Source organism: Haliotis cracherodii, unplaced genomic scaffold (assembly GCF_022045235.1).
Source record: "Haliotis cracherodii isolate W230 unplaced genomic scaffold, xgHalCrac1.p SCAF_10, whole genome shotgun sequence".
In the NCBI taxonomy this organism is placed as follows: domain Eukaryota; kingdom Metazoa; phylum Mollusca; class Gastropoda; order Lepetellida; family Haliotidae; genus Haliotis; species Haliotis cracherodii.
In genome coordinates this window covers 10,247,828-10,273,025 of record NW_027266265.1, presented here as the reverse complement: position 1 = coordinate 10,273,025, position 25,198 = coordinate 10,247,828, and the positions used below count along the sequence as shown (strand labels likewise).

Here is a 25,198-nt window from a genome sequence, read left to right as displayed (position 1 = left end):
TGTGAGTTCAAATCCTGGTTCACCCCATGTTTCTAGGTTTATCAGCACCATACCTGTGCTCGTGGGTTTCACCGAAGTGGTAAACGTCTGAGACCTGCATCACTTCAGACTTTCCTCCAACATTAAGCTGACACGACGCGATATAACTGGAATACTGGTAAAAGGGGCGTTAAACCCAACTCACTCACTCATTCACTCACTCTTTTAGTGACAGTAAAACAGTGTGTGCCTTTGTCATACATATTGTACAGAAGTGTCTTATACTGTTGTCTGTGATATGTAATGTAGCCATATATTGTATAAAGATCTATTTATTGTTGTCTGTGATACACAGTTAAAGCTGTATGAAACCTGATACCGTCCTATGTAATGTTTCTGTAAGTAGTGTTCCCTCCAGTAGACAAATTTTTAGAATCATTATTTTTAACACTTCTGCATTTTTACATGTGTTGTTAATTTCTTAATTTTGATGTTCAGTAGAGACTGTTGTTATTGTTGTGTAATACAAGTGTAGATAGTGACTCCAGGTTCGTGCAGATGGATTGTAACAAACAGTGCCCTTAATTTCGTATGAATAAAGTAAAGTTGCCTTTATATAATAAACATCTATAGATATGTATTGCATTGTGTTGTGATTTCTAGACTCTTCACATTGGGGACCATGGTTGACCCAGTGGTGAAAGGCACCAAACTTCTCTGCGGAGTTGTGTCCCTTAGCTATGTGAGGATCAAGCTCCTTCCCAGCGCGTGACACCTTCGTTACACTCTCGGTAACATCGCTGCACTCTCGGTAACATCGCTGCCACCAGTGTGGGCGCGGCCATTACAAGAATATTGAAATTTGCCCTCCAACCCCATATGTAGTAACGTTTATACTTTTGTTTATGTCTTTGGGAATGCCATCATATTTCAATTTGAAAAGGTTTACGACTGACCATGTTTTCCAGATGAATTTACTTTATTGTTTTGATAATCAGATTGGTTCGAGATTGCATACTAACGGAATATCAACTAACTTCTCCCTTACATTCTTACTATATCAATAACATGATAGTTTTAATGAAACAGAAATTCAAATTGACGAACGAAGAAAGTAATTTAGCAGCGATAAGTGTATTCGGCGTCACGACAGTCGTCACTTGTTTGTAAACATAACGGTCATTCGGTTGCGAGTTCAACTCCAAGCATAGTTGTGGCCACCTATTCACTGTGGGGAGTTTTGACTAGTGGCAGCGATAGTATAGAGAGCTCCGGGAACGTACTATCGCTGTGGGGAGCTTGTGTGAGGATATGTTGTGGGTTTGAATCTGATATTCTTCCAGTTTATCATCTTGGTTTGTCAGTGTGTTTCACAATAGTGGTCAACATTTACACCAGGAGTACTACCGTACTCAAAACAGGTTAAACAATGCCCACAAGGGGATTCTGTGTTGCAATACCCACCAACCATGACAGATTAACTGTAGTCACATGAAAAAGTTTGTTGTTTAACTTCTGTTGAGTAGTATACATAAAGATGACGAGTGAAACACGGTTGAAGCAGCTTTTAGACAACCTTAGTCACTCTCTCACCATAATTATCCAATAGTGTTATTATCAAACAATGTCCAGGTGAGCTAAGTCCTTATTATTTCAGTTAACTGCCACACATCTAGTTCAGTGTACACGACATTAACCTCAAAGCTATCTTCTGACAAGACTAATAGTCCCATGTGCAAAAATATGATGTAATTATTGTAAAGACACTTTGGTAATATTGTAGTTGCAATCTCTTAAAATCAGATGTTTTGCTGATGATACTTCTCTGCATGAAGATCTGAGGTACCTCCCTTGGATGTCATGTCAGGTGAACGTTCTGATAAGCCAAGGTTTCTTAATTCTTGGTATGCAGAATCTATAAAAAAGAACATAATCGGCGAGAGGCAATTTAAAAAAAGTAAAGCCACACCATTATGTTGTGGATATTTTATTCTTCCTGTCATCGAGTGCCATGGCATCTACATCCAAAAGGGTGTACTAAGGATGGAATATTTGTTTTCTGTGGCAGTTTTCATTTGCAAAGATTGGAATTTCTGAATTGAGTGGGAGAGAAATGAAGAAAAATTGTGTTTGGAGGCTGACCCCTGATTGGCTCAAAAACCCACACATCCTTCGTCAGATCTTGATGCAGAGAGTTATTGTTATTGGACTAAAATATCTGATTTTAATGAGATTGACAGCAGTTATTTCTGTGGTCAACAACAGCCTTGTTGATGTATGTTTAAGAGTTCACAGTATCATGTGATTACCATGATTACAAGTCTAGACACCCGTGAAGATCGGGGTTAGAATAGGTCTTCAGCAACCCATGCTTGCGTTAAAAGGTGACAATGCTAGTCGTAAGAGGCAAATAACGGGATTGGGTGGTCAGGCTTTGCTGACTTGGTTGAGGCAATCACATTCCAATTGCATGGATCAATGCTCGTGATGTCAATTACTGGATTGTCTGGTCCAGACTCGATTATTTACAGACCGCTGCCGTCATATAACTGGAATATTGCTGAGAGCGGCGTTAAACAACAAACAAACAAATAAGTCTGGCTCTGGTGGCATTCAACACACAAAGACCAGTAGATTGATTTCTTCCTCTGTTCATTGGGGAACGTAATTTAGCAAGAAGTTGTTTACTTGGTCATTAGTTTTGAGATCTTCCCTTGACAGCAAACAAACCTTTTGACTTAAAGTACTAGTGAAATTCGCACTAGTCAGATAGTTACAGAAAAATTTGGACAGTCCAATCCAAACAAATCAGTGATCAACAAGAAAACAATGCCATCACTATCCCCCGCCATGGGGCCCAATAGAATTCTGTTGGTTCATATAGTAGTGAAAAATATGAAGTGAATGTTGAAAAGTATGAGGTAAGGGCTTTAACTCTGTAAATATACATGTGAGTGAATATGGTTTTACACTGCTTTTAGCAATTATTCCAGCAATATCACGGCGGGGGACAGTAGAAGTAAATATACATGTAGCAAGGAACTCATTTTACCTTAAAACAGGTCTCCATTGCAGACACTATGCACTAAGTTAAACAAGGAAACAAAGAATCGTTTCTTTAGAAATATGAAAACATCAAAAGGCACCAGTTCAGCATGTGTTTGATACATATGCAAAGTTACATAATAAAATATTAAACGGTCTCTGTGTTATGCTCTTCAAAAGAAATGATACGGATGGATGGATGGATGGATGGATAGACGGACGGACAACACCCAGTTCTGTATCCCCCTCCCACTTTGTGGCTGGGGATGATAATGTGTGGAGACTTCCCCACCTTCAGGAAATGATGGCACATAGGTCACAGTGAGAGCTGACTTGCCATGGTAACCCATGGAAGTATGTTTCATACTTAACAGCCATTGTGACCTACCAATCCCCCTTTAAGTTTAAGTCCTCAGGACATATTCTGCCCAAATCAAGATCAGTTGACTTCAATTTGAGAGAGGCAGATAAATGCATACAAAATTAAGGTACAAAATGCTGACCAAGCATTCTCCATCTTGTTCAGATGCAGTCAAAGTACAAAACCCTTTTGACAACACATGTTACATTTATTGACAAGACAGGTACATAGGTATATAGATAGATTCATCAGGACATTCACATCATCACTCCACCGCCAGACCATTCCATTCTCTGAAAAAAAGAACTTATATTTATGCCAAATATTTTACACATTTCCCTTCTTGTTTTCCCTTATAACTTGAATCATTAACTGTCCAACATCTTACAAAGGATGACAATGATAGGATTGACATAAACTTTACCTAATCTTAAGCATGTTAAGAACAATTGTCTATTGAGGAACAGAAATGTTCTCATCAAAATAAAGAGATAAAAACGCAACTCTTTTGAATCTCAATATTCCGTTTTAACTCAAATATTAACTACCTACCATCTTGCATGTCTCATAACAAGATCTAAAAATGCAGACAAATGCTTTACCTCATCTCAAGAAAAGATATGTTATAAAGGAATAGAGTGTTCTCATCAAAACAAGGCAATAAAATGCAACTGCTGTTTACCTCCTGAGGTTGGACAAATGCAAGCCAGTCTGAAGCATGGGATGGCAGTAGCCCCATCACTTGACATTTGTATATAGCCATGGCCAGGCACAGGAGGTTCCCCAGCAGGTACACAAACTTCTGGAATGCTGCCTGGTCACCCTCGATCATCTTAAATGCTGGAAGGACAATGCAACATGAGAAACCTATGCACAACACAGGGCTGTAAGCTTACATTTTGTCATGATTTGTCTCGACAGTACGATCATAGATGTGTCTCGATGGTATGGTCCTGATAAACATGTCTTAATGGTATGGTCAGAATGCAGCGTGTCTCGATGGTATGGTCCCAATATGAGATGTCTTAATGTTATGGTCAGAATGCAGCGTGTCTCGATGGTATGGTCCCGATATGAAATGTCTTAATGTTATGGTCAGAATGCAGCGTGTCTCAATGGTATGGTCCCGATATGAAATGTCTTAATGTTATGGTCAGAATGCAGGGTGTCTCAATGGTATGGTCCCGATATGAAATGTCTTAATGTTATGGTCAGAATGCAGCGTGTCTCGATGATATGTTCCCGATATGAAATGTCTTAGTGTTATGGTCAGAATGCAGCGTGTCTCAATGGTATGGTCCCGATATGAAATGTCTTAATGTTATGGTCAGAATGCAGGGTCTCTCAATGGTATGTTCCCTCAATGGTATGGTCCCAATATGAAATGTCTTAATGTTATGGTCAGAATGCAGCGTGTCTCAATGGTATGGTCCCGATATGAAATGTCTTAATGTTATGGTCAGAATGCAGGGTGTCTCAATGGTATGGTCCCAATATGAAATGTCTTAATGTTATGGTCAGAATGCAGTGTGTCTCGGTGGTATGGTCCCGATATCAGATGTCTTAATCCTGTTAATGGTATGGTCAGAGTGCAACGTGTCTCAAAGGTATGGTCCCAATATCAAATGTCTTAATGGTATGGTCAGAATGCAGCATATCTCGATGGTGTGGTCCCAATATGATACATCTTCGATACAGGATTCGAACCCACAATCATAGGTTTCTGGCGTGCCCAAGAGACACAACTCTGCACAGAAAATCGCAGCGCCTTAGATGACTGGGCCACCCATGTCCTGCTTAGCAATAGGCACTAAGGTATTGCAAGCGGAAGAGTCACACTGTCTTGTGTAGCATTTTCATTTGTTTTAATCAGAACCTTATGTCAAGGCCTAGATGAGCATGCTGAAACTGGGCATTCAAGCATGTTAGACCAGCTCAACTATCTGTAGTTTACAGGTAAGGTGAAGTGAAATGGGGTTTAACATCACATTCCAAGATTACACTTACCGTATTCGACGTAATAAGCGCCCACGGCACTCTCAAAATTAGAAAGAGGGGGCTCTTATTAGAATATAATTTTGGTGAAAGAGTTGAAAGATCGTAAATTTGTGGTTTAGGCTGAGAGCCTGAAATGATACTAAAGAAAAGTCAGTGCGTATTAGACACGCCAGATATATTTTTTCCAGAATTTAATTTCCCGTAATTAAGGGTGCATATAACACACGAAGCTTGCTAATTGGGAATGTTCACTAGCCAATATATTAGCAAATATCGCCGTGGGTTCTTATTAGAGAGGGGCGCTTATTACGTCAAATACGGTATGAAACAATGGGCATGTACATGTGTGCATATGGCTGCTTATACAACTACGGATTTATGCCGTTTTTTATAGTTCTAGCCCATTGAGTAAATACCATCCTGCTGTTTAACATGAGTACCCCACTCTGATACAGTGTACGGACACCAAGATGACCAGTACTGGTACTTGTTTTATCCCCTTAATGTCAAGTGCCAGGCAGGGTAGCAAGTACATCTTTTTTAAAAATATTTTGGTATAATGCAGCCAGGAGATTGAACCATTGACGTTCCACTCTTCAGGCCGATGCTCTATCCACCAGTACTTTACACCATGTTACACAAGAGTTAATCCACAATACACTTACTGTTCTGTATCCCAAAGAGTGTCTGTATCGGCCTGAAGAACATCATGCCCACCATCATGATGGGGAAGATGGAGATGGAATTCCCAGCCATCCACATGATAAACATGTTCATTGGGACCTGTTTTATTGGACCAAGGGCTATGTCCCAAGATCTCTGAAAAAAATAAGGATTTATGTTCAATCAAAACAAAATGCTTGCATTCAAAATATATCCATACCACTGTTTTCAAATTAATTTTGGTAATTATTAACACTTGTGTCTATACACTGACTAAATCAGTTATCAAAGTAAGGTGTATATTACATTAGCTTTCAACATTTTCAACACAGAACAACAAATCAAGGCAATTGATACCTTTACAATGAGCTTTGGGTCGGCATCCTTTGCCTTTTCACTGACACTAACTGTGTCCACATAACCAACAGGGGGTTGCAGTTCTGTGAACTGGACAAGTGCCCGATCACTTCGTGACCTGAAATATGAAGCACATATATTACCCGACACATAATCCAATTAAGAAAATCAGAGTTAGAAATTGGCACCAGTCCTATAGTCCTTGCCAACCTGCTCAATAGTTAATATAGGGTCTATCATAAGGACCGGTAGAAATTTTCCATTATTATGTGAGGTAGGGTAACGTATGGGTTAGCTATCACCTTTTACAAATTAATCCAATGCAATTCGAGGGAACTCTGTACAATTGTCATTGGCTACTGCGCAACCCATAAAGGTAAACCATCAGGTGCTGATGACTTGGTAAACGAACACTAATTATTTGTGATAACGCACATGGTCCCTTGGTAGGGTGTTGGTAACCTAGATTAACTCAATATTATATATCAATCCTCCACGCGACGCTAATTGAAATCTAAAAAATGTGTGCCCGGTAAAATGCACCTCTCCCAGGACCCTTAAGCATATTAACAGGTTGTTTGTACAGTGTATGATCCTTATGCTTGTGAAGTAGCCTACATCATGACATATTGTGAATAGAATGATTTTTTCCAGAACATTCAGCATGTTCAGTTCAGATGATCCAGCTGCAGATCCTCGCGTTGAAGCTTTGATTATTTATCAAGATAATGGAGGAGATAAAGTGAATATCTTATCTATCATTTCAAACGAAACTAGACTTCTGCTGCCTCGGATGTTACTAAAAAATTGATGACATAAAATCGGAGATCCCAAAATTTCGGACTTGCACAGTTGGCCTAGATATGTAAAATATCTTCTGCTAAATGGAAATCAAATTGAGAAATTACCCGCTCGACCTTGGAAGCTACCTCAGAGTTACACCTACTAATTCTACACATTTGTGCCTTCAATTATAAAGAACAACTCACTTTCCACCACCTAAAAAGTCGATTGCCCACTTGTGCCTTTTCCGAGTAGCCATTTTGTTCTGCCTATAATTGAGAATGTATTGTGTTGAAAAACGAAGGAGGTAGTACTTTTATATGATGCTCGTTATCGAAATAATACATCATAGTACTACCATAGTAATGTTACTGTCCTTTTTATAACATGAATACATATACAATGTCGTTCAAAATTTGCACGCTAAGGTATAAAATTGCGTGTGCGTTTGCTGCAATAAGTACTCCCTTAGGGAATCCCGCCAGGGGGCGCTGAAACCAAGATGGAAGAACACGTGCGTGTAGTTTACATATGTTTAGAATAATAACACATATTTCTTGTCACTAAAGATGCATTAGTTGATGTTAAGGAAATTCTGTACAAAGCAATAAAATGCTGAATTCATCTTGCATGCCATACAGTGATTTATTGGCATACGGCTGTCAAATACCTGCATCACTGCCGGTTCCCTAGCTCATACATTTTAATTTGCATTAATTCAATTGTCACAGAATGACACGTCGTGATGTGACTGTAATACTGTTCAAAGCGACGTCAAATCCAACTCACCCACAAAACAGTTTTTGATAGGACTGCTTTTACATTTCTGTTCTTATATTGTTATGAGTAATAACCAACCACTTGAAGAAAGACAAGTTCTATGGATGAACAACTTGTTCATCCACAGAACTTGTCTTTCTTCATCACACCAACTTCTAAATGCCACTGAAAGAAGTTAACCAACCACTTGTCTTTTGAAATTGTAAAATGTGATTATGGGTAGTAGGTGTGTTACTATTTACACTGGTGATATGCAATGCTGGAAGCTTGCATTGACAGTTACTTGTTTGCTGAAAATGGCACACACATTCACAACCAGGCTAAGTCAATGAAGCATTATTATATGTGATTGTCATTTGGCAAAATCTGTGGTGAAAATCACTGTGATCCATGGTGATCCATTCAGCTATGCAAGACATTTGAGCACTCTTTGGGGCCAGAATTTTAACAACTTAAACACATTAACTTTTTTTTTAGAATAGAGCATCTGAATGGCAATGTCTTCATTAATGTGTGTCATCAAAGAAGGTAGATATTCATCGGAGTGTGATCCTAGAAGGTTATTAGTGACAAAATACTGGCACTCAATCTTGTGTAGTTTACTTAATGATTGTGAGACAACTCTTGTCAATACATACAAGTGCAAGACTGCATACGTTCAAGTGAAATAGTAATCCCAACAATTAACCTATTGTATTTGTGACCTGATCAGATAGTGGAGCGGGACCTTCCAGCTGCCCTGGCACTGTTGAAGGACATCAAGGTGAAGGCTGGGGATGCTGTACAACATGTCTCTGCATTACTCCAGAGGGTTAAAGACGGAGAGTTTGACACTTCAAAAGTGAGTACTTTATAGGTTATACAGTGTGTACACATACAGAATTACGCAAGCTTTCATCTAACAATTCCTCATCTTTACGTAACATAATCAACGTGGTAATGACACAGAGTGGAAGAGTGAAACGCTTCATGGAAATCATATTATCGTATTCTACGTAATAAGCGCCTAGGGTGCTCACAAAATTATTAAAATATAATTTTGGTGAAAGAGTTGAAAGATCGTAAATTTCGTGGCTTATACTGACAGCCTGAAATGATACAAAAGAAACGTCCGCGTGTATTGTACACGACATACATATTTGTCCAGAATTTAATTGCCCGTAATTAAGGGTGCATATAACACACGAGTGCATCTTATACACGAATAAATAAGTGTTGTGTTCATTGATCAGTCAGAAGGGTACTCATTTGGATTTTTCACTAGCTAATATATCACAAGCAAATATCACCATGGGCGCTTATTACGACGAATATGGTACATCAGCAAAATTATTAACATTTCACCACCTTATTTCTGCCAAGGGTCCTCATTCCGGACATATTGATAATATTGTCTTTATTGATGCTTCTGTACTTATCTTTCACCACCCTTGAGCAGTGGGCTAGTCAGGTGGTTAAAGAGCTCACTCATGCCTATAGCCCAGGTTTGATTGCCATGGTTACAATGTGTGAAGCCCAATCTTGGTGCGCCTGAAGAAATATTGCAGGAATTTTGCTTTAAGTGGCGTAATACCAAACCCACTCTCTCCACTCCTTATTTGATTGTGCGTCTGTTCTTTTTTAAACCCTATGTCTATCCCTTGAATCAAATATATACTCATGATAAGTGAGAGGTGATTTAACAGTTCCAGAACGAAATTTTCAAACTTTTAAACATGTTTAAATATAATGCAGAAATTATGTGCACTCTGATTTTCAGGGGGTGAGCTTCCTGGAAGTGAAGTACCAGATGTTACTGAGTTACCTCACAAACCTGACCTTCGTGCTGCTGAAGAAGACATCAGGACAGTCAATAGAAAGGGATACCAGCATAGAGAGGCTTGTGGAGATCAGAACGGTGAGACATAAGTCATTTCAAGTAGAATCTTCCATCTCCATGGTCTAGTGGATAGATTGTCTGCCTGGCGAGAAGAAGGTCGGTTGTTCGATCCCTGCCTGAGTCATTCCAAATGATGTTAAAATATGTTACCCTACCTGGCACTCAACGTCAAGGGGATAAAATATGGACTGGTTGGCTCGGAGTCAGTATCAGTGTGTCTAAGTGGGTATCCGGGTTAAAATGTGGCATGGTATCTCAGTAGGCTAGTACTATAAAACCTACATTAGTTGTGACTTATACAAGCAGCCACACACAAACATGCATGCACTTCCCATTATAAGTGCAATAATCTTGAACGCAACGTTAAACCCCATTTCACCTCATCTCATGACATACTCATATCGTGGCACAGATTACCGTGACCGTTCAGTGAATTGTTAACATGGTTATTAGTTATGACCCTAATGTTCTTAAAATTACTGAGAGCAAGAATGAAACTGTTTACTTGCTGGGGTAAACAAACTCTCCAAATTCTAACTTAAGAGATGAAGATCATGTTTTTTTTACAAATGGTTTTTCAGATTGGATTACGTCAAGTAATTGATGCCTAGAAATTTCATTTTGAATATGCTGTTGTTTTGAAATATTGAATTTGTGAGTTGCATTCCTATCTGCTGACAGGTACTGGAGAAGATGAGACCCATTGATCAGAAGTTGAAGTATCAGGTGGATAAACTTATCAAAACAGCAACAACAGGAGCATCAGGTCAGACAGAAATCATAGAAAAGATGATTTATTAAAGTTTGAATTTTTAAACTTATCCTATCTCACACTATGCATTTTTTCTTATTCTATGATCTTGGTGTGGAAACGTTCTAGAACAAAGTTTCCAGCTTAAAAAAACACAGGTCGCTGGGGTCGTGTCGCTTTAGGATTTCAGTGGTGCGTGAACCATGATCACAGTGGTGATTTGGTGATGTATGGGATGTGTTTGGGTGAGAATAAGAAGAATGCATAGTGTGAGATAGATAAGTATATAAATATACAATTTATTAGAAAATTTACAAATTTCACAAAATTTAACTGAATTTTATTTTGTGATACCAAATAAGTCAGACAAAACATCTTTATAGAATATGCATAATGTGTGCATCTTGTTATTCTTTCTGTTTGATTTTTCAGATGCAAATGATCCCCTCAGATTTAAAGCCAACCCACACAACCTCGTGAGCAAGGTGAGCATGAATGGCAGGTGCTTGATGTTGTATCTAGATGTGTACCTGTAACGACAGGTGTTCCAGTAATCTCCCATGACTTGGGACTCATGGGGAAAGTGTCATCCATGTAGATGGCCTCAGCATCCTGCAGGGGTTGTAGTTGTTCTAGTGTTGAGGAGGTTGCTATCTTGTCCATCACAGCTGTGGGTATTGTCCTTATTAACCCCCTACCTCACTCTGAGAACTGGATGTCTAATAAATGAGATATGACCATCATTCAGGAGCACTATGATTAATGATACATTTTCACAAGAAATATGAATAATTGGGTTGGGTTTGTCAAAATTAAGTCATTTGTATGTATCACAATACATGTGACTGTATTACAATGTATTGGTACTTCGATACCAGAAAGTACATTGTGCTCATATCTAGGATATATTACAGAAGAGACTTAATTTTAACCTGGAGCATCTTCCCATCATAGCACTGTCTGTATCTGTTGAAAGAACAGTTCCCTCAACCAAAATCCTGGGTAAGAGGCAACTAATGGGTACGGGTGGTCAGGCTCACTGACTTGGTTGATGCATGTCATGATATTACATTAAGTAATACGTTACCACTGTTATACCGAGGCTGTTGTCTCCCACAACTGCTGCTATAGCGAAATCTACCACAGAGATCTCAATTACCTCATGCAGCACGTGCGTAGCCACCTAGCTGCCATGTGACACCCTTCACTCTTGTCTCTTTCGTCTGCTAAGCAAGACGTGTTTTCTCCTGCTGAAGCGTTCCTGAAGATTTGGTGATATTTATTATAGTTTATTCTCTAATAAACTGTGCTTTTATGGGGCGTTGCGGTAGCTACGCTTGGTTATAATTTTCCCGCCAAACGGAAATTTTTTCCCGCCCTTTTTTCTATATACTTGCGGGGTTCGCGTATGCACGTTGTGTTTTACGTTTCCCCTGTTCTTGTATGTTTTTGGGGTTAACATAACTTATTTCTTTAATAAAAGTTATATGTGTATGTTATATGTTCACATTGCTCGTATATTTTCTTGTGAAAATGCTCGTTTGTGAATCATTGTGGTGCGTGCGTTGTAACCATGTTTTGTTCTTTGTTTATAGCAAACAATCAATGTCTGACATGGATATGTCCCCAGTATCCACCCCCTCTACCCCTGCTCCTCGGAGTTGTGGGGTGTGCAGAAAGTTTTTGTCGTCCCGGGATCCCCACGATCGTTGCCCGCGGTGCAGGGTTCCTTGCGGGGACACCCGGTGCACCCTGTGCGAAGGTCTGGGGCCTGCGGAGTTTGAGCGGTACCGGCTGTACGTACAGTCCGTCTCCACCCCTGTGGTGGCCGGTTCGTCCGGTCGGGGTCCCCGTGCGGGTACCACCTCCTCGGCTGCGGCGGATCCCCTTGCGGCCCTCGGGCTGTCTGGGGATTCCGTCGCCGCATTGTTGTCGAAACTTGTGGACTCCAAGCTGGCGGCCTTATCGCAAGATAGGCCGCTGGCTGTTCCGTCCCCGGCCTCTTCGGTGGCCGCGGGTTCGGACGCGGGGTCCACCGGTACGGCGGCGGCTGCCGTGGTTACCGGTCCTTCCCCCGAACCGTTGCTTCCGCTATCGGTTAAGGACCGCGTGGCCATGGTGTATGACCTCTTCGAGGACATGCCAAAGCCCCTGCCGATACCGCGGGGAATCCACGGTTCCGTGGGTTCCTCCGAGGTATACGACGAGACGTCCGACAAGGCTTTCCCGGCATCAACCTTGCTGCGCGGGATTAAGCCTTCTTTGGAGAAGGCCTTCACGGCTGCCTCCGGTCGGGGTCTCCCGTTACCTCCCCCGTCGTGGAGAAAAGGGTCTTTCCCAGTACATGACCTTGCCTTTCCCGAGGCTGGTCCTTCTGCGGAAGCCCATGTGGAGCGTTTGGGGGTCCGTGCCCCACCGGTTGCCACGGTACCACAAGGTACCTTGCAACAGCTGGACACCCTTGCTCGACACTCCATGCTGGCATTGTCTCACGGAGACACATACCTGGCTGCAGCGGCCAGTCTGGTCGAAGGTTCTCCTACGGACCGAGACCAGCGCATTTACAACTGCTTGCTCGGTTTGAATGCTTCCCTGGAGTACGTTGCCGGGGCTTCGGCCTTTGTTTCCGGCACGTGCCATTTTCTTCGGCGCCAGTCGTATCTGGCTGCTTCAGGGTTGGACGCTGCCAATCAGGAGGTGCTCCTTTCGCAGCCTTGGTCTGCTCGGACCCTGTTTAATAACAAGATCCCTGGGGTTCTGAAGGAACAACAGGCCGCTGTGTCTGCCGATGCCTCTCGGCACACACTGGATCTTGTGGGGTCCTTGCATAGGCGCCTGGGTGCCGCTCCGAAGCGGAGCGCGCCCCAGGATGCTGCGTCCGGCAGGCCTAAGGGGTCGGGTCCTTCTTCCTCCGGGAAGAAGCCCCGCTCTGAGGGCTCCGGTAAGGGTTCTCAGCAGCCCTTTCGCGGGAAGAAGGGGAACTGGGGGAAGCCCAAGTCGTCTAAGGACGGCAAGGGCCCCTCCAGGTGACTCTCATTGGAGGGGTTCGTATGCCGACAGCGCCAACTTCGGTTGGCCCGTAGGCGAACCCGAGTCAGTTGGCCCTGGACAGTTGCGCCTGCCGCAGCCCGTCCGGCCCCCCTCTCTGTCCCCAGTGGGAGCCAGACTCCAGACTTATTGGGAGAATTGGGAACAAGTGTTCGACGACCCGTGGGTGGTCAACACGATTTGGTACGGCTATCGGCTCGATCTCAAAGCGAATCCGCCGCTCACCGTTGCCCCGTCGGCAGGTTTCTATTCGGAAACCGATCTTCCCTTCCTCGCCGATGCCATCGGCAGGTTGGTGGAGAAGAGGGCAGTTCGGGAGTTAGCTCTACCAGAAATAACACCGGGGTTTTACTCCAGGATATTTCTCGTTCCCAAGAAGGACAGTGCCGAACTCAGAATGATTCACAACTTGAAATCGTTCAACGAGTTCTACCTGCGCAAGCCGCCCAAGTTCAGAATGTTGAGCTTGACGGACCTGAAAGCACTGATCATGCCGGCCGACTGGCTAGCTTCGATCGACCTGAAGGATGCTTATCTGCATGTTCCGATTCACTCGGATCATCGCAAGTATCTCAGGTTTGTCTTTCAAGGCAGGCACTACGAGTGGGTTGTACTCCCATTCGGTCTTTCATCCGCTCCCTGGCTGTTCACCCGGTTAACCACCCCCATAGTGGGGTTCCTCCACCGGAGGGGTGTCCGGTACTTCGCGTACCTGGACGACTCGCTAGTAGCAAATCGAATGACGGACACCCTGTCACGCCATCTCGTTTTCGCACGTCGGCTCTTGGAGCAATTGGGGTGGATTGTCAATCTCCCCAAGAGCGAGTTAACCCCTTCTCAGAACTTGCAGTTCATCGGAGGTCGGTTCAACACGGTGTCCCATCGCCTATTTGTCCCCCCAGACCGGTGGCACAAAATTCAGGCGATGATTGCCAAAGTCTTAGCGGTGCAACAGACTGTTCACTTTTGGGAACAGCTGTTAGGGCTACTTGTATCAGCCCAGGACTGCAACGAACGGGGTCGTCTCCAACTCCGCCCGCTGCAACGTTTTTTAATCCAGTTGTTAGCAACGGAGGTGAACAGTGCGACCGTCGCCCTCCCGGATCGGCTCCGACCGCATCTGGAGTGGTGGACGCTCCCTTACAATGTCTTATCAGGAGTCTCTATGCGGCCCTACCGGGCCACGTTGAACCTGTATACAGACGCCTCTCTAGTGGGCTGGGGCGCCCATCTAGAGGGGGAGGTGAGCTCGGGGCTGTGGTGCGTAGACGAACTAGGTCTTCACATCAATTGTCTCGAGTTCAAGGCAGTGATCAACGCAGTCAATCACTGGAAGCATCGTCTCGTCGACGCCCGGCTCATGCTGGCGACCATCAACACGACGGTAGTGTCCTATGTGAACAAACTGGGGGGAACCCACAGTCACTCGCTACTCGATCTCACATTCGAGTTTTACGCTCTGGTGGACAGTGTCCCGTGCCAGATACGCGCCCGTCACATCCCAGGTGTGCGGAACGTACTGGCCGATGCTCTATCGAGGCCTCAGGATCCGAGCCCCACAGAGTGGATGCTGAACCCAGTAGTGTTTCAGTGGCTGTGCGAACGTTTGGGTCGTCCGATGGTCGACCTGTTCGCAACACGGTTCAACAATCAACTCCCGTTGTTTGTATCACCAGTCCCGGACCCGAGGGCCATCGATCACGATGCTCTCGCGTTAGACTGGACGGGCTTGGACGCTTATGCTTACCCGCCGACAGCGTTGATACCACACATTCTAAGCCGGCTTCGAGGAGTTCGCTGTCGAATGTTACTGATCGCGCCCATGTGGCCGAACAGATCGTGGTACCCCGACTTGCTGACCCAGGTCACGCAGTCGCCACTCCCACTGCCTGTGAGACCGGATCTCTTGATCCACCCTCACACCCGTCAGCTTCATCCAAACGCAGGGCAGTTCAATCTGCACGCGTGGATGTTGTCACCGAGCTTCTGAGGAGTAAAGGTTTTTCTCGCCGGGCGTCTCGGGCATACGTTAGTATGCATCGTGATTCTACCCAGAAGGTGTATAATGCACGTTGGGTTATTTTCACGAAGTGGTGTTGTAAACATCACATTCATTCGCCAGATAAGGTATCTGTGCAGGATATTGCTCGTTTCATGTCTCACTTGTGAGAGACCCGGAAACTCTCCGGGGGTTCCATTGCCAACTATGTTTCGTCCGTTGCTACGGTACGGGACGTTGCTATGGGTACCAGTCTCTCCAAAGAGCCGGTGATACGGGGTATTATCAAGGGTTTCAAACAGCACGATCTTAAGAAGGGCCGCCTTCGGGCACCGGCCTGGGATCTTTCCCTAGTGTTGCAATCACTTACGGAAGCTCCGTATGAACCCTTGCATAGTGCTTCGTTCCGGCATGTGACTTTGAAAACAGCATTTCTCCTCTCCTTTGCCACGGCGGCACGTGTATCCGAAATTCATGCACTCGGTGTCGCCAAGGTACGATTCGATAGGGGTGACGAAGGAGCGGTCCGCCTGGGCCTGCTCATGGGCTTCGTCGCCAAGAATCAGAGAGTCGGGCAAACGGAGAGAGAATTCACTGTAAGATCCCTCAAAGAAATCTTACATCCTGCTGATACTGAGGACAGAGCGCTGTGTCCGGTTAGGGCCCTTAAGTATTATCTTAAGGCTTCGAATGAACGTAGACAAGGGCGTGACCGTCTGTTCATATCGTGTAACCCTAATCGCACGGTTGACATAACTCGCAACTCGATTGCGTTGTGGCTTCGTTCTGTCATCAATCTGGCGTACCGGTCTCGGGGGTTACCGGTAGCGGGGTCAAACCTGCACGAGATCAGGGCGCTAGCGGCAACATTTGCCCTACACTCGAATATCTCTGTTCACAGAATATTACGAGGTTGTTACTGGCGTTCTGACTCGGTTTTTGCCAATCATTACCTCAGAAAGGTTTCTGATGAAGACGTGGAGGGGGTGCACCGTCTTGGGCCGCTGATCGCGGCACAAGCGGTCATCTAGGGGGTGTGTCCAGCGCAATTCCAAACTCCGCAGTCGTCAGTCCTTGCACGGTGGTCAATCTGGGTCGTCTCCAATGTTCCCACGCCGTGGGTACAGGAGTGGGGGTCCTGCAAACCAGCGCACTCTCACCACAGGTGAGGCGGCTTTTTGTGTGTTTTATCCTTATTTGTATTTTGACAATTATTCATTTAATTGTCTGTCGTGTATTCCAACCTTGTGATACATGCTTACGAATACTGGAATTAGGTCACGCGCCTAATGCATACTTTAAGTAGGCTTGCTCTGGGATATACGGTCTGAAGGAAATTAATTTCCCTCTTTTCGACTGTTTAACCTGATCTAAGATTAAGCTCACGCGGATACAGTGTTCTCATCCGCTGCGGCGATGAAATACCTATCCAGTGGGGCCGTTTGGAGTCACCAATCGTTTTGGCAATGACGATTGAGCCTTACGGTATGCGCTTGACAGTGCTTTGGTATTCCTATAGGGTAACGCCTAGCTAGGTGCATGCGCATCGAGTGCTTCCGCCTTGGTGTTTACTTCCGCTGGTCGGAAGGAACGCTAGCAGTCAGGATTCGGGTTGTAGGTGCTCCCCACCGCCTACTGTGGTAGTCAGCCTCGGTATAACAGTGGTAACGTATTACTTAATGTAATTTGTAGAATTTTCCTATTCGGAATATTCTATAAGTAATACGTTACCACTGGGCTGCTGCCCGCCCGTCCGTCCCCCGAGCACTTGCTCTCGCAGGAGACAAGAGTGAAGGGTGTCACATGGCAGCTAGGTGGCTACGCACGTGCTGCATGAGGTAATTGAGATCTCTGTGGTAGATTTCGCTATAGCAGCAGTTGTGGGAGACAACAGCCTCGGTATAACAGTGGTAACGTATTACTTATAGAATATTCCGAATGGGAAAATTCTACAAATCCCAATCGATGGATCGATGCTCATGATATCAGTCACTGGATTGTCTGGTCCAGACTCGATTATTTATAGACTATCGTCATACAGCTGGAATATTGCTGAGTGCTGCGATAAACAACAAACAAACAAAACTGAAACCCTTAGGGGTTAAGGGGCAGAACAGAACCCTGTACTAAAGGTTAGAGCTGGCTACAGTGAGGATTGGGTGGCTGATATCTGTGACTAGGCTGATTGTCATCATGGCTCGATGGCATAGATTGTTGCTCATGGGTCAACCAATGTATTGCATGGCCTATTCTTGATTACTTGCAAGCTGCCATGGTGTAGTTTGAATATTGCTGGATGTGACACAAAACATCATTCACAGTGGTATTTGTTGCATACATGTCCATCATTCCTTGGGGCACAGGCGGCCCAGTCGTCTATGGCGCCGCGATTCGCTGTGCAGAGTTGCGTCCCTTGGACACGCCAGAAACCTATGATTGTGGGTTCGAATCCTGGTTCGCGCCGATTATGTTTCTAGGTTTGTCAGCACCATACCCGTGCTCGTGGGTTTCACCAAAGTTGTATACGTCTGAGACCTGCATCACTTTCCGCTTTCCGCCCACATTAAGCTGATATGCCTGATATAACTGGAAAACTGTTAAAAGCGGCGTTAAACCCAACTCACTCACTCACTCACACTCCATCATTCCTTGTTCCCAGCTTGATGAAGGACAGTCAGAAAGTGACTCAGCAGACGAGGACAAGTCTAGCAAATCCAAGGCTTACGTTGCACCCAAACTGGCACCTGTTCACTACAGTGAGTTTTAATCAATTAATTGAATAATGATCATGATGGTAGGATTTCATCTGCTTACTACACGGTATTATAAGGTTGTCCTGGTTAATATTGACGTTGTTCTTTTAATCAAAGCAAGAGTATTAAAAAATAAGATATTCGGAATATTTACATTTTGGAAATGAAAACACCCCAACTAGTTCTTGTACCCCTAAGGCTTAAAAAAATAATAGAATTGGTTCTCAGGCAATGGCTTTTGAATTATTGTACGGACAGGAGGTGTTTTTGGTTGTTCAAGCTGGTATGTAACCCAATGTAGTTAACAATAATTTCAGGAAAATCATGTTGTTCTTAAGTATTGTAGCATTTAACTGCCAGGGTTGTGTGTTCAAGACACCGAATATTTAAAGATATTTTTTTTAAAATGGAAATAAAAGCAAAGCGTGCAGCAGACTTTATGATGATGTGTGCGGTGCCTGAGAACCAAGACTATTATTGAATAATTGCTGAGTATGGTGTAAAAACAACACACAATCAATCAATCCAAGGTATTGGGGTCAACAGAATGCCTTTTCACAGGGCACCTGTTGTTCTTCAGCAGTGATCACTCCCATAACTAGACTGCCTCCGGGGTCTAGTGGAAGAGCAGCCGCCCTGAGAGCGGAAGGTCTGGGGTTCGATCCCCGGCCGCGTCATACCAAAAAACGTTAAAAGATGGTACTTGTTGTTACCCTGTCTGGCGCTCGGCATTAAGGGGCTAAAACAAGGTCGGCTCGGAGTCATTATACTGTGTCTGAGTGGGGTATTCATGTTAAACTGTGGCATGGTATCTCAGTGGGCTAGCACTATGAATTGGCATCAGTCTGTACTAGGACTAGCAGCCACACAAACACATACACGTACATGCACATCACTAAATAAGTGCAATAATCTTGGACACAATATTAAACCCAATTTCACCTCACCTCACCTCACTCCCATAACTTACGATTGTTGCATCAGTACAAACAGAACTCTGATGGTAGGTATTTAAATCAACTTGCAGCCCTTGTAATGACTTTCCTCTTTTTGCTGAATCATCTTTATGATGTCTGGCTTGTTACAGCTGGAGACGAGACCGCCCTAGATCGACAACAGCGCCAGACAGAGCGAGCCATGAAGAGAGCACTCAGTAGCAATATGCTGCGGGACCTTAAGGACCAGTATTATGATGGGCCAGAGGAAGTGAAGGTAGTGTATTCATTTTGAAATTAAGAGTAACATCATGTATTAATGCATTAAGTCCAAAGCCCTGTTCACAAATCTATTGCAGTCATAACTCTATACTTTATCATTGGCCGTGGACATACACTATGATCCTAATGAGAAATGAAAACCAGAACGAAGCCTTTGATAGGAATTTAATATTTGGGACAACATGAAGATATGTAGGATACTTCTTGCCCATTCCTCGGATGAATATCTTTAAAAAGTTTCAGGTCTTCATGGGAACTAGAATGTTAAGGGATCTCAAGATTGTCAGTAGACATTTACTAAACTACGGTTATAACGAACTCGAAGGGACCACTCCCAATTGCGTGGATCGATGCTCATGATATTAATCACTGGATTGTCTGGTTCAGACTCGATTATTTACAGACAGCCGTCATATAGCTGGAATATTGCTGAGTGCGGCGTTAAACAACAAACCAACCAACCAAGGGGACCACTAATTTTAATTTGTTATAACCATAGTTCGTTATAAGCATATGTACAACATATTTACTCAAAATGGACGGGACAAGAAACAGCTTGTTATAAATGTTCGTTATAAATGTAGTTTACTGCATACTGATACTGAGTTTTAGAGATTGTTTTGTTGTTCTGTATGCATCTGACTACTTTAACATATTTACTAGACACAAGGAATGAATGAACCATGTTGCCAGCTTTGCCTGTCATCTCGGTGTGTGCTGGAGATGAACTGGGAAGGCTGCAATCTGTTTCACAATGTATTTCAAAAGTGAAACATGGCACTAAGTGCTTTTGATTGGTTGTTGATTTCAGGAGTCTACAGACCTACACAGAATGTCGGAAAACAAGAAGGCAAAGGAAAGGCTTGAGTAAGTAGCATGCAGTAATTGTCCTCTAGCAGAAATTTTGAAAAAGGATTGATTAATCAACTGGGTCTGCAGAATTTTTTTTCATGAAGATGGTGCAGGCAAGTTACAATCTTTTTGACGCCCTTGTGTCTTTTGATATCGGCAAGCCTTGGAGTTTTAAACTTTTATTAACTTGTGTTGATACATATTTGATATCTAAAGACACAAGGGTGAGATTCTATTTGTCATCCAAAATCTGTTTTTCAACTTATTCAGTTTGTAAACAGTAATAACGAGTGTCTTGGTCTGCAAAGCATTGTGATGCAATTTCATCTTAGTGATATCTCCTAGGATGATCTCACCCAAGTCATATCTCCCATGGAAGCCTGTTTTTTATGATAAAACTGTGACTTACAAGTGTGGAATCTGATTTTCTTGTCTAAAACAGAAATAAAATCTTTATGGTATGCATCTAGCTGTGTTGGATGGTCTGAGAAGTAAGAGTATTGTTTTAGTTTCTACATGTTCCGATGAGGACTTTACATCCACTACTCTTTGTTAAGACGATGTGATGACATGATGGATTTTGTATTTTATTGGCATGATTAGTGGATCAATACTATAGGAACACTACATAGGAATATGCTGCTCAGGCTCGGTGACAAAATTCACTAACCTTCCTATAATTGAGTTAATTTTTAAGCATTATTTTTATATTTTGTTATGTTATTTTGTGTGTCTTTTTCAGGTACGAGGAAGCTAATTTCTTGAGGTTACCAATGACAAAGAAGGAGAAGGTATGTATATGTTACAGAACTTATTGGACGTTACTTTGTACTGCAGTTTTTCTACATTCACATTCTGATGAAATATGGTGATAAATACCCAGGATGCTTTCAAATTATGCTTGTGTGTGAGATTCTGTGGGAAGTTATTGCTACACATGCCATAAAGTAAATGAATAAAGTTTACTTTCTTATTCCTTTTCAAAATGTAAGGCAGACTAAACATGTGGTTTATGTAGATGATGTCTGTATAACTGGCTGTTATTTTCTCCAGGCGGCCATGAAGAGTGTACAGACAATGTCGACATTGAATCGGCTCACAGACTTCGACGACATTAGCGCCCTGGCTGGGGGTGAGGGACGAAAGTCAACCCAGGTAAGGAACTTGAGTCAAACAGTACAAAGTGGCATGCACCATATTTGGAATAGAATTACATCAAATAAAACGTCATTGCCCGTGAAGGAATTCTTCATACATGGTAACAGTAACAATATGAAATGTTATCAAGACTTTTTGATGAACTTTGAGCACATTTGAACATGGGAATACTTACAAAGCTGTCAAGAGTAAAAGGAATATGGAGTGGCTATATAGACATGATATGGACACCATGATAAGTGATGATGAGCCAAACATCCATAAAAGTTGTTTTAGCTCTGATTTAAATGAAATATGATAAACAAACAAACAAACATTTTTAAAATCTTCAAATTTAACATTTTGTGAAAGAGATCTGCAGTCATCTGCAAAAAACTGGATGACACTGATTTTAAAAGGGGGTAGGGTTATTCCAGTATTGGTAGTTAATTTCTGATATATAATTGTGTTGGGAATGGAAATGATAAACAATTAATTTCCATTTGAAATATAAAAAATGTGTAGCTTTTTCTGAACAAATTTCTTTAGCTACATAATATGATAATCCTTTCTACATGTCTACCAGTTATTTAGGAATATGATCAAGTCGTTTCATTTCTAAAGAAATAGCTGACATTAGTTCGGAACTAATGAATGATACAGCAGATCTCGGAGTTGTGTGAGAACACCAATGTATGAAAATAAGTACTTTGTATCTGTTGCAAGTACAGTGATCCCTTGCTACAACGCTACCTTCCGGGTCCAAATAATTGATGAGCGTTATAGATAGACAGCAGTTTAACCAAGGTCAAGTCGTAGGGGGTAGATCACCAACAAAACAGTATACATGCTCTGCGTACCTAACACGATCTGTGTTGCACATTTCAGAGTTTAAAAAAAGATTAGAATAGAAGTTGTTTATGATTCATAGTGTAAAAAAAGATTTATCAAGTATTATAAAAAACCCACATCATATCCTTTCAGCGAAATCAGGTGAATAAACAGGTATAACAAACTTGGTCAATAAAAATATGAAATTTGATATAAAACATAACTAGACATGTAATTGTGAACAAGTGACCAAGTGTGTTGCGTGTTCCAAATGCAAGAAATATGATCAGTAAAACATGTATGAAGATGACCTTGAATTTATGCTACATGTTGAAGTAGAAAGGAAGTGATGTTGAATGGTGTCTGTCTGATTTATCTGAGGAAGTTTTTTTATATATTTACCGGTAGCTTGAGATAGTAAGGTCTGTCTGTAATATTTATATCATTACATGTATTCACATTTCTCTTGTAGGGTGGCAAGAAAAGGAAAGGTTCTATGGTAAGTAGCACAGCACTGCAAAAACAAGGGTGGATGTGAGATGAGTTCTTACTTGACACAGGGGCAGGGCTGGCTGAGTCATCTAAGGCGCCGCGATTTGCTGTGCAGAGTTGCGTCCCTTGGGCACGCCAGAAATCTATGATCGTTGGTTCGAATCCCGGGTTCGCCCCGATTATGTTTCTAGGTTTGTCAGTACCATACCCATGCTCGTGAGTTTCACCGAAGTGGTAAACGTATGGGACCTGCATCACTTCCGGCTTTCCTCCCACATTAAGCTGACACGCCGTGATATGACTGGAATACTGTTAAAAGCGGCATTAAACCCAACTTACTCACTCTTACTTGACACCATGAGCAGAGGACTAAAACTACTGCTTGGATGTGTAAAATAATATCTTGATCAATCATTGAAAATGAAATGTCAATTGTATACAGGCATTGCTTTACTAATACTTGTTGTATTTTGTTTCAGGGTAAAAAGGGAAAGCAGAAAGGTAACCGTACAGCAAAGCTTTCAGTATCTTAGTCAACACATCATGATGTTTTATAGGATACTGGGCCCTGTTTCACAAAACGATCTTAGTGCTAAGACCAGCGCAACTCCCATACCTTAACAAAGACCTCGACAGCTGAGCACTACGATGGCTTTGTTGAACGGGGCCCTGTTGGTTATATATAGGGACAGTGAGATAATTCAGAAGAGTGAGAAAGTGAGTGAGCGAGCAGCTTAACACCACTTTGAACTTCAGATGCGGATATGTGATGGCTAGTCTAATGTTGGAGGAGGTGACCCATGAAGATCCGGGTTAAAATAGGTCTTCATGCTTGTCGTAAGCGGCGACTAACAGGATCAGGTGGTTAGGCTCACTGTCTTGGTTGATGCATGTTATCGTATCCCAACTGATGCTCATGATGGCAATCTTTACAAACTGCAGTCATATAGCTGTAATATTGTGCTGAATTAAACAACAAAAAAGTAATCAAACAAGCAAAGTTGGAGGAAAGATGTTAATATTATCTTAGTCATTTACCCCTATGTGGAACCCTTCTGTATGGGTATGGTGCTGACAAAGTATCATAATCAGAACTTATGTGGGACTTGACCCCACTACCGGCAAGGCCTGGTGCTACAAGTCTGCACTTGAATTGCAGCGACTTAGGTCACCTATGCCCCCAATATTTCCTTGGGAAAGAATAACTATGTATAAGTGTTTGTGTGAGCATGATTGTCTGGTGTATAAAGTTTAACCAATCATCATTGTAAATCCGTCTCTGTAGAAAGTCCTTCTGTTTATTCCAGGCTCCAAGAAGAGGCAGCGGCGCCACTGAACCTCAGAGTTTCCGCTGTGACTGTGATTTGTATATTAAACACATAAACACAATGTCCGTTTGTTGTCATCACTACATCCTTCGAACCTCGGAACTGAATTTTACATATGTAGAATAGATTCAGAAAACAAATAAATGTAGTATGCATATTCAGGTGGAGTCACCAGAGGGAAACCCAGGTCTCAGGATGATAAGGCTTATTGAATACTGACATTAATGGACATTACTCCATACCCAAAATGTTAATCATTGTGAGATAACCGGGAATAGTTCCGTCTGTCGCTTTCTCAGATTTATTTTATGACATTTCAGTTTGCTATTTGTTCTTGAAGAACGTCCAGGCACCCTCTCGGCGATGGCCTTAGCCAGGTAATCAAGTGGTTAAAGCATTCACTCGTCATGCCTACAGCCTTGGTTTGATTCTCCACGTGGGTACAAAGTGAGGCACGCTTCTGGTCTCAGGATATGGCTGGCATAGTGGCCAAAGTGGCCCAACATCCCTACCCACTCACAGCCAGGTTGCTTTGGCACATCAGTGTCAATGTAGATAGGACGTTTGAGATGTGCAAAGAAAGAAAGGGCGCTGCTTAGCATATTTCCAAGAGTATGTTTCTAGCTGTGGCAGAAAAGTTAACATGTAGTCTCTAGGGTTCCAGTTACAACAGACAGCCCTGTCATGGCAGAAATGATACAGACTTTATGGGAGACCCCTTGCTCACTTACATGACACGTGTCACGCCTACTTTCCCTACTTATACCCCAAGAGTGTGTGAGTGAGTGCATGAGTTGGGTTTAACGCTGCTTTCAACAGTATTCCAGTTATATCACTGTGTATCAGCTTAATGTGGGAGGAAAACCTGAAGTGGTGCATGCCTCAGACGTTTACCACTTCGGTGAAACCTACGAGCACGGGTATGGTGCTGACAAACCTAGAAAC

At 42.8% G+C, this 25,198-nt stretch overlaps 3 protein-coding genes across 3 annotated transcripts; 2 read left to right on the top strand and 1 right to left on the bottom strand.

Annotated features, from left to right (window-relative positions):
- Positions 1-3,572: 3,572 nt before the first annotated feature.
- On the bottom strand, positions 3,573-7,499 carry LOC139446332 (ER membrane protein complex subunit 4-like). The gene is made up of 5 exons (XM_071227680.1): positions 7,393-7,499; positions 6,404-6,521; positions 6,049-6,202; positions 4,068-4,225; positions 3,573-3,678 (listed from the first exon to the last, which is right to left on the bottom strand). The coding sequence occupies exons 1-5, from the start codon at positions 7,443-7,445 to the stop codon at positions 3,643-3,645; spliced, it is 519 nt and encodes a 172-aa protein (XP_071083781.1). The 5' UTR covers positions 7,446-7,499; the 3' UTR covers positions 3,573-3,642.
- Positions 7,500-7,664: 165 nt separating this feature from the next.
- LOC139454051 (neuroguidin-like) lies at positions 7,665-24,334 on the top strand. Its single transcript, XM_071235539.1, has 13 exons — positions 7,665-7,700; positions 8,679-8,807; positions 9,726-9,863; positions 10,527-10,611; positions 11,029-11,081; positions 18,303-18,399; positions 19,484-19,608; positions 20,425-20,480; positions 21,208-21,256; positions 21,519-21,620; positions 22,906-22,932; positions 23,405-23,426; positions 24,233-24,334. The coding sequence occupies exons 1-13, from the start codon at positions 7,689-7,691 to the stop codon at positions 24,259-24,261; spliced, it is 924 nt and encodes a 307-aa protein (XP_071091640.1). The 5' UTR covers positions 7,665-7,688; the 3' UTR covers positions 24,262-24,334.
- Positions 12,130-13,648, top strand: LOC139454050 (uncharacterized). The gene has a single exon (XM_071235538.1). It carries the CDS (start codon positions 12,130-12,132, stop codon positions 13,624-13,626), a length of 1,497 nt encoding a protein of 498 aa, XP_071091639.1. The 3' UTR covers positions 13,627-13,648.
- Positions 24,335-25,198: the final 864 nt, after the last annotated feature.